We start from the raw sequence: 16,369 nt of genomic DNA, 5'->3' as shown, positions 1-16,369 counted from the left end.
ACTGCCCTAGGTAGAGAACCACTTTCTAGCTCCAGGGGCAGGCATGTGACTTTTTTGAAAATTGAGCCACAGGGACTGGTTCAAGGATGGGCACTTAACCCAAATTGGGCCAATGAGCATGAACTCAGGGACAGAGGCAGTCTCTTTCTTCTGTGGAAGTGAAGATGGCAGGAAATAAGTCTGGAATGGTTGCTGGCAATTAAGCCAACTAGACAGCGGGAATGAGAAATGAGGAGAGATTCTTTGTGATACTTGTTAGGCACCAAGCTCTGTTCTTGGGCCTTCTTGGTTATATAAGCTAATACATTTCCACTTGTTCAAGCAAGTACAACCCCACAGAAGTCCTGATTGATATCAATGAGTTAGTCAGCCCGCCCTAGAGACATCAAGCGTGACAGGCCCATCCAACTGAAACAACCGAACTGGCTGGAGTACCATCCAGAGAACAGGCCCTCTATGGGCTTTTGTGTGTGCTTAAGAAGAAGCCAGGACTAATTTTTCTCTCATCTTTCTGAATTAGAAGAGACCATTCTAGCCCCAAACACAATGCTGATGCTCAAAGCTCAAAGGCCAGCTGAGCCAGTGCAGAAGCACCCTGTGTGTGGTTCAGATGGTAATGAGTTCACAGTTTTGTTTTGTAGTGTTTTGAGGACATGGAATGAAGCTGCCAGTGGATAAAGGTGTGTGGCCAAATCCTTCTCCCATAAAGCAAAGGTAGGTGTGTGGCCCCAACACCCATTCGTGGTGTTATGATCTGGGAACACCCACAAGATCCAATGGCTTCAGGGCTCAGGCAGAGGCAGACTCACCATCGCTATTAATTATGGAAAGCAGCAGTTTCAGGTAGTTTTGTGTTTGTTGCACCAGGTCCCAACTCTGTTGGAGAAGAAGGATGAAAGGGGTCAAGGAATAGATATTTAACTCAGAGTGGGAATTTAAAGTATTTAAAAAATATAATGCTAAGAGTTATTCTGGGGTAACAAGTACCCAAGGCTCTTGATCAGTGGGCACAGGTATCAGATCCCAGACAATCTGAGACTTCACCCCCTACTCTGGATGCTCCTTCCACCCTTCCCTGTACCCTCATCCTGTGACCCCCTCACTCAGGGCACTCTAACCCCATGTGAGGGTGAGGAAGGGAAAGTGAGGCAGAGGCCTGGGCGACCCACAGCCCTACACCCACCAGAGGCAGCCGTACGTGGGCCTCCTCTAGCCTGGGGCTCCTGGCACGGCTGTCCAGCGTGTGAATAGAAGCAAACAAGGAGCTTTGAGCCCGGGGCCACTGTCATCAAATGGAAAAAGCCATTCCTTCATCTGCTCTCACATCCAAGGAAACCAAGGAAAATATTAACCTTCCCATCAACTATATTTCCTCTGCTTTTTACTGCTATTCACTACATACTCTGTCTTTTGATGAATAATAAATGCAGTCTGTTTGGCAGACAAAACCTTTTAAAATAGGAGGCCCATGAGATGGGAGATAAAAAATAAGCAAAAGCCTTAAAGAGATTGGAACTTCTGTTCTAGCCTAAGCAAGAAGCCTAGACCAGACGCTCTAAGAAACAGTCCACTTGGAATGTGGAATTCCACGGAGGGGCCTGACCCAGTTCTCTGGTCCCCTTCCCCCTAGCTGGGGCAGCCTCTCCACATAACTGCATATCACTGTTTTGGGGCTGTGCAGAAGACAGTGAATGCCAAAGCAATTCCCAGGGGGAGGGTGAACACGGCACCTGTAATTGGAATGGTTTTCCCAGGAATTTAAAACAGGCTCATTTACCTGACCCTCCCACGGCCCCTGGAGAGTTCTGACCCACTTTCAGCGGCTCCAGAGACAGCCACTGCAGCGCTGTGCTAATCAAGTTATTACCCATAGTAGCACAGGGCTCTCTCCACTCATCTGGCTCAAGATGTCAGACACACCATTGCCAACAGATTTCCTCCGAGCTGTGTTTCTTGCAGGGTGAGGAAAAGCAGGAGCGGGAGGCAGGAGCTATGCAGCACAAAGCGCAGTGAGGTCACGCAGGCTGGGAGAAGACTGCAGCAGCCAGGAGGGGGCTGGAACCGACCAAGGGCTAGAGCCTGTGAAGCCCCAACAACCATGGTGCCTATCCGAAGGGGACACCATCGGCCAGGGAGAGGCAGCAGATTCACACTGCACCCAGAGCTAGGCTAGGAACCACAGGCTGGAGAGCACTGGGTTGGTAGAGGCCCAAGGTCACACAGCTAAGCTGGGCTGTAGCATGAACCCAGCCCTGCCAGACTGCAGAGTTCACATTCCTAGTCACATGCTACACTGCAGGGACTTTTCCTATAATACCAGAGTAAGAAACAAAAGTTTGAGGGCACTGCAGAATGTGAGGAGGACCTGGGAAATGTGCTAAAATCTAGGCTCATCTCTGACTCTCTCATCCTATGTGCTCCATGAAAAAGTCTCTGGATGCAGAGCTGAACACATGCCTCTGCTTATGTTTCTATGCCAGGAGTACTCTTCCCCTTGGCTGGCAAACTCCTACTCATCCTTCAAAGGCTCAGCCCCATTATCTTTTCTATGGAATCTTCTTCTGTGGCCACTGGTCAAAACTTATACTACACAGGTGACGGTTAAGTCGTTGCCTCTTTTCCTAGACTGAGGCCAGTGACGGCGGAGGCCATGTTGACATCTCTGCATTTACAAAGCTTAGTGCTTAGGGAGTAGGAGGCACCCGCAGAATGTTCCTTCCCTGCCTGTTCATGGTTAGGGGCCGGCTTGAGGAGAAGCAGTCACTGGAAGGGGCCTTAGGGCACAGAACGAATGAGCAGACCTCTATGGAATTCAATCTGGTTACGTGGAGGGCAGCAACCCCACACGTGTACTATCGGAAGTGTTCCTGCACTTGTGAACATCACTGAGGGCCTGGCCCTGGGACACAGTGGTGAACACGGTGACCCCAGCCCTCCCAGGCCCACAGGAGAGGGGAGGCAAAATGAATTGCTGCAGGTGTGCTGACTAAAAGGAGACCTCTAGGATACTGTAGGACCATGTAATGGGTGAAGCAAACCTAGCCTAATCCATGGGGACCATTAGGGAAGGCTTCTTGGAGGTGGTGACATGCAAATAAGAGGGGAGGGAAAGGAGACAAGTGTTTCTGTAGAGAGAACAACATGTGCAAACCTGGAAAACACTCCTCCCTAAGGGGCTGAAAGGAGGCTAGTGTGACTGGAGGAAAGGAGGGAGAGGACGACAGCCAGCCAGTCACAAGAAAAGGCTGGACCACGTGGAGCTGGGTGGGCCACGTAAGGGTCCTTGGACTGTATTCTGAGGAAAACGGGAAAGTCAGTGATGGGTTTTAAGGAAGGGGATGACAATGACACCCTTGCTCCATCATTCGAGTATTGCTATCTGCCAGGCCCTATTCAAGTACTTTACATTCACTTTTCCAGTTGCCCCTCAATGTGGCCCCACCTTCAGACATGAAATGCACTGAGGTGGCCTGGGCTAGGTGAGTGGCATAAGAGATGGAGGCAAGAAGGACAGGAGAGTTTCACCAAGGGCAGAGATTTAGAGAACTGATGGGACCTGGCAATGGATGTAGGGGCAGAAAAGGACCCAAGTTTCGAGTTTGAGCATCTGGGTAAATGGTGGAGGGCCTGGGGGTGCTGTGGGTTGTGGCCAATTCCATTCTGGACAGCCTGAGTTTGAGGTGGCTGCATGAGGAGACACTTGTGAAAGGTGACGATCACCAAGAGAGACTTGGCCCAGAGCCCCAGGTCTGGGCGACCTGGCAGTGGGCTAATGGAGTGGATGATAGATGGAGATGAGGAAGAGTAACAGGGAATCCTGGACCCCCATGCTGAAGGGGCTGAAAGGGCAGAGCTCACACCTGACTGGGGAAGAGGATGGTAGGAGGCCCAGTGAGACCAGCTGGCTGAGCAACACTGGGGAGGTGGGCATCAGGGGAAGAAGCCCTGCCCTCCTACTTTTGTTCCTGGTGTTTTATTAGTGTTCACTCCCGTGAGTTAGCAAACTAGTAGCCTACTTCTTAATTATCATCATTAAAATCCGTCTGGCACTTCAATTAAGAGGACACTTTCACCCTGTGATCATATTTGAACCTTGCCACAACTCTGACCATATCTGAAACCTCGCCACAACTTGTTGCCAACTCCAGTTTCAGAGGGAATTAAGGTCACTTGCTCAAGGCCACAAAGCCTTGCAAAAAGGGCCAAGCAAGCTGGGGCCTAGATCCAGGGCCTCTATCTACTGAGCAGAACTCCTCTTCACATGCACAGGACTCCTTTCTAGAGACAAACATCCTTGGCAGTGTTAACACATCGAACTCATACTGTCATGCCTTGGTGAGTAAATAGTTCATCAGATCCAGTTTGTAGCTGCATGAGGAGAAAGAACGGTGCCAGAAGGGAGAATAAGGGTGGCTTGGAGTGGGGCCTACTTGAGACCTCTGCATACAACAAATTAAGAAGGAAGCCTGAAGATTCCTTTGGCCACTCAATCTGTCTAGGTACAGCCTGGGACTTGAGACCAAGGGACAGGGCCCCCCAACGCGTTCCTTCTCCAGGCTGCCGGGGCACAACAACTGGTCTGATCTCCTTCCTAATGCTCCCGCTCTTGTAGAAATACCTGCATACAGAAGACCTGACACCACTCTAACTCATTCACTCAAATAGTTACAGAGCATCTACTTGTGATTAGGAGCTGGATGTACAAGACAAAATAAGATAAGTACAGCCTCTGCCTTTACAGACCACTTGCTACCAGAACAACAAAGTTCAAGGTGATATGGGAACACACAGCTGCCTAACAGATGGGCTGGGCCTCTTTGAGAGAGAGAGAGACACCTCAAAGCTGGATGGGAATCATCCGGACCTGGGGGTAGAGGAAAAGAGGAGGGAAACAGTATGTTTCCTAGGTATTCACTGGCTCAGCCTTTGCGGCTCTGTGCCCGTTTCTGTGCTAGGGATGCACAAGCCATGGTTCCCCATCCTCCTGGAGCTCAGTCTACTGAAGATGGGGAAGCAGATCTCTAAATCAGTGCCTACAGCTCAGTGGAAAATTCCATGATAGATACGCCCAGGGGTTAATGGGAATGTAGATGCAGGCATCTGACCCTCTGGGGACAGGGGAGAGGAGGCACATCAGGGAAGTTTTCCGGGAGCAGGCACCTGAGCCAAATTCTGAAGGCAGTGTGTCAGTCAGACAAGAGGAGGCTAGGAGATGGCAGCCAGGCAGAGGGAACAGACATGGGGAAGGCAGCAGGAAGAACAAGACTCCTTGTCCTGGCTGAAGCAAGTAGCAAGGAGACTGCTGATGGCCTTTGGGCTTGTACAGTGGGCTAAACATGGCAGAGAGATGGATCCATCCAGTAAGACTGGGGCCGCTTCTATGGCAGACAGTGACAGAGGAGAGAAGCACAATGGAAATAATTTTAAAGTTTCTATAATCAAACGAGGTCAGGCAGCTCTGCACTTCCTCTAACAGAACACACATTTAAAAGGAAAAATGAAAGTCACTAAAGCCCAGAGCTGGAAAAGCAGACTCCATGAGGTCCCCTGGAAACAGAAGCCCCTGGTGGATGCAAATCTTTGAGTGAGTCACTTTCAGAAAGCTTTGATTTTCTGGGCCAAGAGCAAATCAGGAAAGAAAGAGTTAAACAGATAAGCAGTTCCTCCTTTCCTAGGCTGTGAGAAGTCAGAGGGCATGAGCAGGCATTCCGGCGTCTGCATGAGGGACTTGTGGGGCAGGAACCAAGGGTCCCCATGGCCCCCTCCCTTATCCTGCCCTGCTCAAGTCAGGCCCCTTACCTGATACTGGCTCCAGTCAATGTTCAGAGAGCAAGTCAGAAAGTCGGGGATGCTCAGTGGGGCATCAACGTAGTCCTGGGGACAGAAGGACACCTGTGAGATGTGGGCTGGCCACCAAGAGAACCCATAGTGACAAGGCAGGTCATGGCCCTGAAGCTGTGGCTTCCACAGGCAGGCAGGACATCCCTCCACAGTGCTTGCCTTCTCCCGGCCAGATGCCCATGCTGCTCTGGGAGTGACAGCTTAAAAATCAAAGGGACCAGATACTGCTGCTGAGTGGAGCTTTTCAGTAGGCCATTTGAGTGTTTGCTGCTGAGACACAAACGGTCAACCTGTATTCGGCCTCCGACAGGCTCCTATGGCCTGTTCCCACTGACTCGGGAAGGAAAAGAATGCTGGTCTCACTCTTTACACAGACGGCAGAGCAAAGAAGAAGGACTTTTCCTATCTTGTTCCTGAAAACTCCTTTAAAGAGAGGGAGAAATTAAAGGGGGAGAGGAAAGTATATATGAAGAGAATTTAAACATGTATAAACAAGGAGAAGAGGGAGAGGAAATAATAAGACTCATTCAGTGAAGAGAAGAGAAAGGAAAAAGGTAGTTGTTTTCCCCCAAGAGACTGCTAGCTGTCCTCCATGGTCTCGCTTTACAAAGAAACATAAGACCCAAGCTGATGAATGTTATCATTCATACCTGCTTCCAGTTAAAAATGAGCCCTTCAGCCATGTAATCCCGATCCTTATATTCCTTGAAAAATTCACAGCCTGGAAAAGAAGGGCAGAGTTATGACATCACCTTCCCTCGCCCAGTCTCCTAAGACGCCTGAGTGCCGAAGGACTGAGCTCACACACTTCTCCACACTGTGGGCCCCAGATGAGGCCATGGCTGACACAGGTGGGGAAGAGAATGGGCAGGCAAGAGCCAGGGAACGTGCCTCCGGCACTCCTCTGGTTTCTAGTTACACGCCTTCCCAATGGGGCACTGTGTGCCTGCACACCTCTTTGTATCTCTCCATGTGTGCTCACTGGTTACTGGTCACTTCCACATTTCAGGTCCTTTCGTCCCACATGTCCCTGAAACGCCAATAGCCAGAAAACAAAAGCTTGGCTTACAATTTGAGCCCTGGCAGCACTTTCTCAGCAACTTACCTACTTACAGAAGATCACTCTCCCTCCTCTCTAGTACCAGCCTTGCAGGCTTTCAGTGAGGACTGAGCATCGTAACATACCAGAAAGGCCCGCGGACAGGGCCTGAAATGCGACAGGTGCTCAAGACACACGCCTGTCTCCAAAAAACCTGGCCAAGAGGTACTTTTCTGTATCATTTGCTAGAAAAATTATAAGAAACTCCACGAGGGTAAGCCGTCAGGAATAGAGAGAGGAACAGTGGAGAGAAAAGAGCTTCGGCAACATTCTCAGCTTCAAATCCCAGCTTTCACTTAACTCTGTGACTGTGAACAAGTTGTTTAACTTCTCTAAGCCTTGAATTTCTCACCTGTAAAGTGGTTAAGGATGAAATGAAATAATACACATAAAACACCCAGCACAGCACCGGTACAAGCAGCATTCGAATGACAGTACACTATTATTATCATCACACTGCTGCTGCAACAAGAGCCCACAGTGCCAGCCCCACCGCTTACAGTCAGCTGCTCGGCTCAGAGAGAATGAGCTTGGCTCTCACACCACAGCACAGTGAGCACCCCGGGGCTGCTGCGGCTTCAAGCCACAAGAGTGGGAAAAGGCACTTCGAGAGTAGCTTCTTGCAGTTACTCTCAGTTCCTCAACTGGGGCCAACACAAACTTTGGAGGGCACATGGCTTTGGTCACAGGTCCAAGTTTGGTGAGGTCCCCAAAGGCAACAAAACAGTTATCTAAATTTTGCGGAAGTGGCCACAGGCCAAAAAAAATGAGGTGGAAATCTCTAGCGACTCTTGGGCCAAGTTCCTGTCCAAGGCCACCCTAGGGAAGACAGGAAAGGTTCATTTGGAGAGGAAGGTCTGGAGACCCAGCCCACATGTTTTGTAGACTTGGCTCTCATCCCACATACACTCCTGCACTCTAATCCCCCAGGCCTCACTGACTGAGAGGTTAGGAAACAATCCTTAGCTATAACACTTCAGACTATTCTTGGATGCCTCATTGGGAGAAAGAATATAAATATCACTCAGAGGCCCTAAGCTTATGAGCCCAGGTTTAGAAGAGACACCAATTATCTCTCAGAGCTCCTATGAAGCACTCTATTTTCCCAAATGCTAGCTGCTCAAATCACCACCACAGGCTCTAAGCTCAGCTCAGGCCAGCCTATGATGCAGAAGCAATTTTTGTGAGAAATGGATAGAATTAAAATAGACTTGACACCCAGGGCAATGCCTGACGTCGATTACCTGAACAGGCTTCTGAACCCACTGAGAGGCAAGAGGGATGGGACCAAAAGCAGGGTGAGAACAGCCACTCACTCGAGGAGGAAACAAATTAGACTTGTGCTGTGGAGTTTTCGGTCCCCTCTATTTTGGTGCCCTGAAGGAAGTGCTCCCAGAACACTTCTCATTTCAAGGGCCAGTCTAAGCCCAAGTTAGTCTGACGTAGCTGGAACTGATACCAACATAGCTCCTGTCTGGGCTTCAAAGTCATTAGAGGGCTCAACTGAGACCCACGAAACAGCAGCAAAGTGCATATCGCGACTTGCTTTGGATAATGGTAATTCTGTTTCTTTTCCTTGTTATGAAGTAATATAGGCGTGTAAAGAAATTCAAGAACATAAGTATAGCAAGTAAAAAGTACCTCTCCTGTTCCCTTATCTGGGTGTGCAATGGCATCTCCCCTACCCCTGGCTTTTTGATTTTTATTGATCCCTCTTCCCCTCCCCTCAACACACACACAACCATCAGATATAGTGCATAAACATTTTGAGAAGAACAGGGAAAAAAATTCACAGATAGATTGTACCATCTTAGCATTTTGGCATATTCCCTTCTCACTCTTTTGGGTAAGCACTTTTTCCCTTACGCAGTTGAGATTGTATTGTGTAATTCTGTATCCTGCTTAGCCTCTTCAGCATTTTTTCATGTCAAAAAGTTTAAGCATTTTCCTATACTATTTAATACTTCATTCTACTATCTATGGCTATACTATCATTTACATAATCATTATTCTCATTAATGAAAACATTTCCTATGTTTTGCTCGTATAAATAGACATCATGATAAACATCTTCAGCCCCAAGTTAGCTGAATTACGGATTTTTGAATGACTGAGTCAAAGGGTGTTAACATTTTGGGAGTTAGCAGAAAAAATACTGTGCTACTGTTCTGGAACAATGGTATTCAAACTTCTAGCAAAACTATTTTTTCTAAACCAAGTCCTACTTAGAACCTAAATATAAACAAAGGAAGCGATGCCTGGTTCCTCAGACAGCGCAGACCTTTCCTGTTTAGCAGAGTACTTCAGTCTGCGGACCTTCAGAACATCTCCTGGGAGTTGGGAGCTTGGTCTGAAAACCAGGTTTAGAGCTACCTGACGGCTCCAGTGCAGACACTCCAGGTGGGACACTCCTGTTATGGCATCGCTCTATGCTGTCAAGCCCATGGCATCATCATTATGGTCTACATCTGCCCGAAGTGGCTTTTAGGGAAGAGTAGCTTCCTTGAGCCTTTCCTGCTATGTACTTGTCATTTAGCCTGGTGTTTACCAGCCTGTTAGGGATGAGTCTGGCACTTTACCCTGAAATAAATATCTTCATTTTATGAAGGATGAAACTGATGCTCAGAAGGGTTAAGGGACTTGGTCAAGGACACAAAATGCTAGGGCTGGGACTCATGCCCAGCTCTACATGGCACCAAATGCTAAGCTGGCAGAGAAGAGTGAAGGGAGACTCTGGTGGAGGCCACTGTAAGGGTGCCAGGTCCTCAGGGACTGTGGTTTGAATACCACCAGCTTACACTAATAGGGATACCCTCTCCCAACCAGGCACTAGATGAACTTGCAATTCTAATGAGAAGGCCTCCTGGCTATACAGCAACCTGCAGTCATCAACCTGCCCTTGCTATTGGCTATGTGGCTCCAAGATGAGGAGATGAGGTCCAGCACAGGATTGAAGGCAGATGCTGGTGCTGAGAAGCAGGAGAGAGGTTTCAAGGAGAAAGAGTATACTTCCTGCTCTCTGTTGACAGTCTTACGCTCATGTTAGGGCTCCTTGGCCTCCTTTGCTGAACAAGCAGGCATTCCCAGAAAGCTTAAATGTTACCAAGTGGACTAACACAGGTTTAGGGTCCAATGCAGAGAATATTGCCCTGGCCACAGGTCACATACATGTCTGTGCGCCAGAGACAAACACAGCTCTGTGCACAACAAAGTGCTTTCCAACATGGTGAGGCCAGCAACCATTTACAACTGGGGACAGAGCAATTATGTTCTTCCACCTCCAGAACAGCCTTGCCTGGGGCAATTTCCATAAATAACTCAATCACTGCAAACCGACATGCAGAAGTTCACATCCACACGGGTCAGCGCAACATCATTAATTGCTGACACAGAATACTAATGTCGTTTTTACACTGAAATAGTACTTTACTCCCAGAGAGCACTTTCATACACATGATCTCATCTAATCTTCACAACAAAATCCTAAGCTAAGCCTTTTCAACTGACACCTAAGAAAACTTACGGCTCAGAGAGGTGAAGTAACTCGCTCAAGGCTGTAGTATTGACTACCCGAGGCAGGACTCCATCCTCGGACTCCTCCAAGTTGAAAACTCCTTCCAGGACAGTGTCTTACCCTAAGTGTGAGAGTCTGTGACTGGGGACCAGAGTGTTCCACGCTGATCAACACAAGCTCCTCCCAGGATGCTCCCAGGGCACTGACATATCTAAGTGTAGAAGGCCTGCATATGGCCTCCGAGAGCCCCCAGTCCTAGGAAGCCTGTCACTTAACTAGACCCTGAAAAGAGCTCCCTACCTGGATATGGGATGGAGAGGAGAGTGAAGTCGGCATAGCGCTGGGCTTTGTCCACCTTCTCGGAGGAGGTTACACTACAAGACAGGACACAATGTGTTATGGCATCACAACACACACATACCATTCCCCAATGAGTATTATAACAACTTAAAATGAACCTCCTGCTGAAGAAACTACTCTTCAGAGTTAGGAAGGATACCCTCCAGCAGTGCTTACTCTGAACAATTAAGAAATCTACCTTCTCTGCTTCCTACCCTAACTTACCAAGTGAGAGAGGTTACTCTCCCTCTAATACTACAGCATACCACAACAGGAGCCTAAAGTTGTAGAACAACCTTCCATCTAAGCCCCCAAAGCCAACGAAGCACAGCCACTCTGACCGGGAGGGTGGAGTGAGACATGAGTCAAATAACTGAGACACTGTCCAAAAAGGACCCTTTGGGGACTCTCGCCTCTATTGTCTTCTCCAGGATTCACTGAGGACACTCCTAAGCAGCGTGAACAAACAGCATCTGAAAGGGAAAGACTTGGGACTATTCTGACAGATGAAGGGAGGAAGGGATAAGGGAATATTCAGATATCTGCAGACAGCTGAGCTGTAACTTTGCCTCAGTACGCCTTATTTTCTAAGACAACCTCTTAGGATAATTAAAAGTCAATATTGTTAAAATAAATAAATAGGGGCTGGCCCAGTGGCGTAGTGGTTAAGTTCGTGCACTCCGCTTCAGCGGCCCGGGGTTCGCAGGTTCGGATCCCGGGCGCAGATGTATGCACCACTTATCAAGCCATGCTGTGGTGGCATCCCATATAAAGTAGAGGAAGATGGGCACGGATGTTAGCCCAGGGCCAATCATCCTCAGGAAAAAAAAAAGGAGGATTGGCAACAGATGTTAGCTAGGGGCTAATCTTCCTCACACACACACACACAAAAATAATCAATCAATCCATCAATAAAATTTAGGAAAAACTCCTACAATTTCATCACCCTAACCAAGGTTTCACTTTTTGAAAATTCTGCCCTATTATATGAAGATTCAGTCCGTATGTGTATTTTTATATAAGAGTAGTCACTGAAGTAAAAATTGGGTATACAGTGATTTCTTTGTTCCATTTTAAAAGAGATTATAATCTGCCAGAGATGGTGTAGAACTTGGAGCCAGGCGAAAAACCTTCGAGGGTGTCTAAAAAAAGGAGGCAGCAGAGCACAGGTTAGAGACTCGTGGCTCCCTCAGTTACTACCTGGACAACCTTGAGCAAGTTACTTAACCTCTCTGTGCTTTAGTTTCTCACCTGTAAGAGGGGGATATTAGTCCCTGCCTTGCAGAGCTATTTGATGATACAGTGAGAGGATGCACAGAAAGCCCTTGGCATGAGGTCTGGCATGTGGTGAGCACTCTGTAACTGCTATGTGCTATCACCAACCCGACAAGCCTGTGAACACATCAACTTTGCCCACTTCACGGTGGGTGCCCTGTACTTACTTCATGCCAAACTTCACCTTCTTGTTCTCCACCATCAGGTCACAGATGTATTTCACTGACAGGTACCGAAGCAGCTTGATATCATAGCCTCTGACCTTATCAAAAAGATGCGTGTCGGAACTCCTGAAACAAAGAGCCAGAGGGAGAAGGTGCACTGCACATTTGTTCAGAAAAGTTTTAGGGGGTGGGGACCATGTTCAAGGAAGCATAGATGTCACTGGCAAGAACTTCTGTTTCCATTCCCTGGAAGCTGGAGGGAGGGCCAAGACAGGACAACTGGTTCCAGGGAAGGTACAGAGAAAGTGACTTTCTAGGAGATTACCCAGCTCTCTGGGATGCATTTCAAAGAGGAGCAATTTGCAGCTGGGAACAGGAAAGGGCATTTTGGCACTGCCTGACATTAAGCCAAAAGATTCAAGATAATCTCTGAGTTCTAAAAGGCGGCAAGCTGGTGGCTGATAGAGTCTTTGAGCTTCCATTAGAGTTTCTCCCCCTCCACCACCCTCCCTTTCCCCCATTTATGACCATTTTTAGCCATATGGCTTGCTCATAATATAACACTGAAATTCTTGTTGAGAGATGGACTTTTTAGAGCTATTTTATCAACTGATTGTGAAATACTAGCAAGTGAATTCCCTCTACTTAGCAGGCCTATGAAGCAAGGAAAAAGATAAAATTTTCCTAATTCCCAGGCTGCCTTTTTTTTTTTTTTTGGTGAGGAAGATCAGCCCTGAGCTAACATCCATGCTAATCTTCCTCTTTTTGCTGAGGAAGACCGGCCCCGAGCTAACATCTATTGCCAATCCTCCTTTTTTCCCCCAAAGCCCTAGTAGATAGTTGTATGTTGTAGTTGCACATCCTGCTAGTTGCTGTATGTGGGACACCGCCTCACCATGGCTGTACAAGCGGTACGTTGGTGCATGCCCGGGATCTGAACCTGGGCCGCCAGTAGCAGAACACGTGCACTTAACCGCCAAGTCACGGGGCCGGCCCCATCCAGGCTGCCTTTTGATCAGTCATACAGATAAAGGCAAAAGTAGAAAGTAAACAGTCACCATTATTATTTTTAATGCCCACTGCTTTGCTATCCCCAGCAATCTCTTCACCTAGAACAGTGTATGTTGTGGAAGATGGCCTGGCTGAGGCAGAGGTCGCCAGATCCCAGAGGAAGAGCCAAACATTCTTGAGCACAAGCCAGAGCCAGTGCTCTCGGAACAGGCAGAACCTGGGCATAGCAAGATACCTTTTCATGCACCGAGCCATGATTTTGGGCAGCTGATCTCACTAGATGCTCATATGCATCCCAGAGACACTTGACATCAGTTAAAGACTTTTTCCACGTGGTATAGTCCAGGCAAAGGAGCTTTTCCAAAATATCCTATAGTGTTGTTCTCTAAAAACATTTGGAAAGGAGGTAGGAATAGTGTGAACCAGCCCATTTCCTCCCTTTAGGCGGGCCTAAAATACTTCTTTGTATCAAGCTCTATTATGGCAGCAATCATGCAGCTGTGGAACTTCTAGTCTCTATGTCTCCCACATGGGGACTGTAGACCTTGCCCTGTGCCTCAGCAGCACATGTGCTGTGTGACACCTGGTAGGCTGGTCAGCACCCTGGCCGCATCCCGGACACTGTAGGGCTTGAAGACCCACACAGATGTCTGGGCCTTGTCTCAGACCTGCGGTAGCAGAACTCTAGGTTTGGGACATTCTCTCTGGGATCCTGATGTGTGGCCAGGATGGAGACAGACCGCTCAGGTATTCAACAAAGTCAGCTGTAGTGTGAAGCTACAGGATGGACTTGAACAACACTACTTCAGGGGCACAGATTTCACAGTGGGAGGAAGAGAGCCAATCCACTTACCTGGATCAGGGATGAATACACACTATCAGTATGAAAAAGGCCACCACTGGTCAAATATCCCATCCCCAACACAAGCCCAGACCCATAACAACCTGGCACTGACCGATGAGCACAGTCTTCCTCCGTGACGTCCTCTGCATCTGCCCAGGCATCATCTGCTCCCCCTGCCAGAGAAACCTGTCAGTCAGTACTGAGGCCCGTGGCACAGAGCTCCAGCCAGGGGCTTCCCAAGCAGCTTCGTCCCCCACCCCTCCCAGCTCCACCTCCAAGGACAGCCCTCATGTCTCTTTCAGCACCAGATGCCCCATATGCCTGGCAGTCTTCTTTACCCCAAGCATCTCCTCAGGTGATGAAAGAAAGAATCTCTGGTCTCTCTCCAGCTCACTCGCACCCTCTACCTATGCCACTGTGGCTGTGGGTGGCTCTTGTCTATGACTGGGCTCTTGTTCTTAGTCACAGAGGGAGGATGCAGCTCAACACTCACCTGAGAAAATATAGTTGTAGCCAGTGCGTCCATACAGCTCCCCCCATCCAGCCAGTGTGGCCGACCTGCAGATGTGCTGGGAGAGAAACAGCATTTTCAGAATCAGATGGTTGTATAGGGGTTTTTGTTGTTGTTGTATTTTCTAGCTTTACTGAGATATAACTGACATATACCATTGTGTAAATTTAAGGTGTACAACATGCTGGTTTGGTACATTTTTACTGTATATTCTAAGATCATTACAATTGTAGCTTAGCTAACAACTCCATCACGTCACATAATTACCATTTCTTTTCTGTGGTGAAAACATTTAAGATCATCTCTCTTTGCAACTTACAAGTATAAAATACAGTATCATTAACTTTAATCGCCATGCTGTACATTAGATCTGCAGACCTTATTCATCTTATAGAAGTTTGTACCCTTTGACCAACAGTCAGGTGGTTTTCTGAAGTACACACAGTTGAAGGAACACCTGGGACTCCTGATTCTTCTAGGCCAGCAAAATGGGTCCAGGAGCACTCCCCAAAGTTTTATCGAGGCCACAACATTTAATCTGAAATATACCTAGAACTTAATCTACAGCCTCTGTCAAGGAGATATCTCTCCCAAACAAGAGGCACTAGAGTGTTACTAACAGTAATGGATAGATTCAGTGGTTGTCACGTGTGTCCCTGTATAAGATGTGGTGGTTATTGCATGTGTACGTGTGCTGGACGTGGCACTGCAACATTCACACCATCTTTTCACTGAACTGTCACAACGAGCCCATGAGGTAGATGTGGCAGGCAGCAGGCCCTGTTGCTGCTTCACAGATGAAGAGAAGAGAGAGGGGGCAGGGAGGTGAAGCAAGGCGTAAGGTCATACAATGAGGGGTAAGCTGGGATTTGATGTAGACCCACCTACCTCCCAAGTCTGTGTGCTTATCATTGTTTGGAAGTGTTTAGCAAAGGGGTGAGCAGAGCAACCTTTGTAGCAGGAGGGCCAATTAAGGGAGAAATGTTTTGGGACTTTTTTTAAAAGAAATTTTATCTTCTCTCCCCACTCTATCAGGGAAATGGAGTAGCTGTAATTATGCTTACATGTTCTTTTACTCTTTTCCTCATCACTGAAGGACCATTTTGATAGCTAGAATTCTAGAAACCAGGCAACTAACATGAACTTCAATATCTAATTTTAAGGGTGCATCTTTAAATAAACTGTGTTTGATGAGATGCAGTAGGACTGGGGGAATGGGAGGAGACATCTGGTGATAGGGAAGCAAACTAGCCCAGAGTTTAGCTAAAGGCTGGGAGTGGCAGTAAGGGTGGCTAGGAGAATACACTAGAGAGAGGGGAAGCTGAGAGATGACAGATCGTGAAGCTCATTTCTGAATGGGTCACACAGCCTGGCAATGTAAAGTGAGTCACTGGAAGACTGCAAAATACTACTTGAAGGCTTCTCCTTCTCTACCTATAAGATAATGGGAAGGAAACAGTTTTGCTGGGAACCACCGGGTCATTTTCTGGCTTTCTGAGGTAGCAGCCTGGAGGAAGGCGGCAGGTAGTAGAAAAGCAACCTAGACATAACCTGGGGCGGGGGGTTGGGGCTGGCGCTTTTTCAGTGCTGGGGCAGGAAAGGATTCATGGGAAGGTTGTCCTGGAAGCCCAGTAAGAAGGACTTGGGCTGGGATTCCTGCTGGTCTAAGCAGGATGCAATGAGGTGGGGTGGGAGGGCTGCTTAACCTTTTCTGGGTCCAAAAGCATTTTGAAAATCTGATGAAAATGTACAGACCATAGTTTACCTACAT

At 47.9% G+C, this 16,369-nt stretch overlaps 1 protein-coding gene across 6 annotated transcripts in view; it reads right to left on the bottom strand.

Moving 5' to 3' along the window:
- Positions 1-16,369, bottom strand: part of MTMR14 (myotubularin related protein 14) — a 46,262-nt gene that overhangs the window by 16,835 nt on the left and 13,058 nt on the right. For 5 of the 6 annotated variants that reach the window (XM_058564190.1, XM_058564208.1, XM_058564201.1 and 2 more), the window contains exons 4-10: positions 14,581-14,656; positions 14,200-14,260; positions 12,236-12,358; positions 10,755-10,828; positions 6,492-6,562; positions 5,800-5,874; positions 810-876 (exon numbers count right to left, since the gene is read on the bottom strand). In XM_058564190.1, the coding sequence (XP_058420173.1) occupies positions 810-876; positions 5,800-5,874; positions 6,492-6,562; positions 10,755-10,828; positions 12,236-12,358; positions 14,200-14,260; positions 14,581-14,656 (547 nt within the window). Of the gene's footprint in view, positions 1-809; positions 877-5,799; positions 5,875-6,491; positions 6,563-10,754; positions 10,829-12,235; positions 12,359-14,199; positions 14,261-14,580; positions 14,657-16,369 lie in introns of those variants that run through there. The other variant, XM_058564238.1, reaches the window with a different exon arrangement.

This window comes from Diceros bicornis, chromosome 2 (genome assembly GCF_020826845.1).
Source record: "Diceros bicornis minor isolate mBicDic1 chromosome 2, mDicBic1.mat.cur, whole genome shotgun sequence".
Lineage (NCBI taxonomy): Eukaryota > Metazoa > Chordata > Mammalia > Perissodactyla > Rhinocerotidae > Diceros > Diceros bicornis.
The sequence above is the reverse complement of the archived record's forward strand: the minus strand, read 5'-3'. Positions and strand labels throughout refer to the sequence as shown.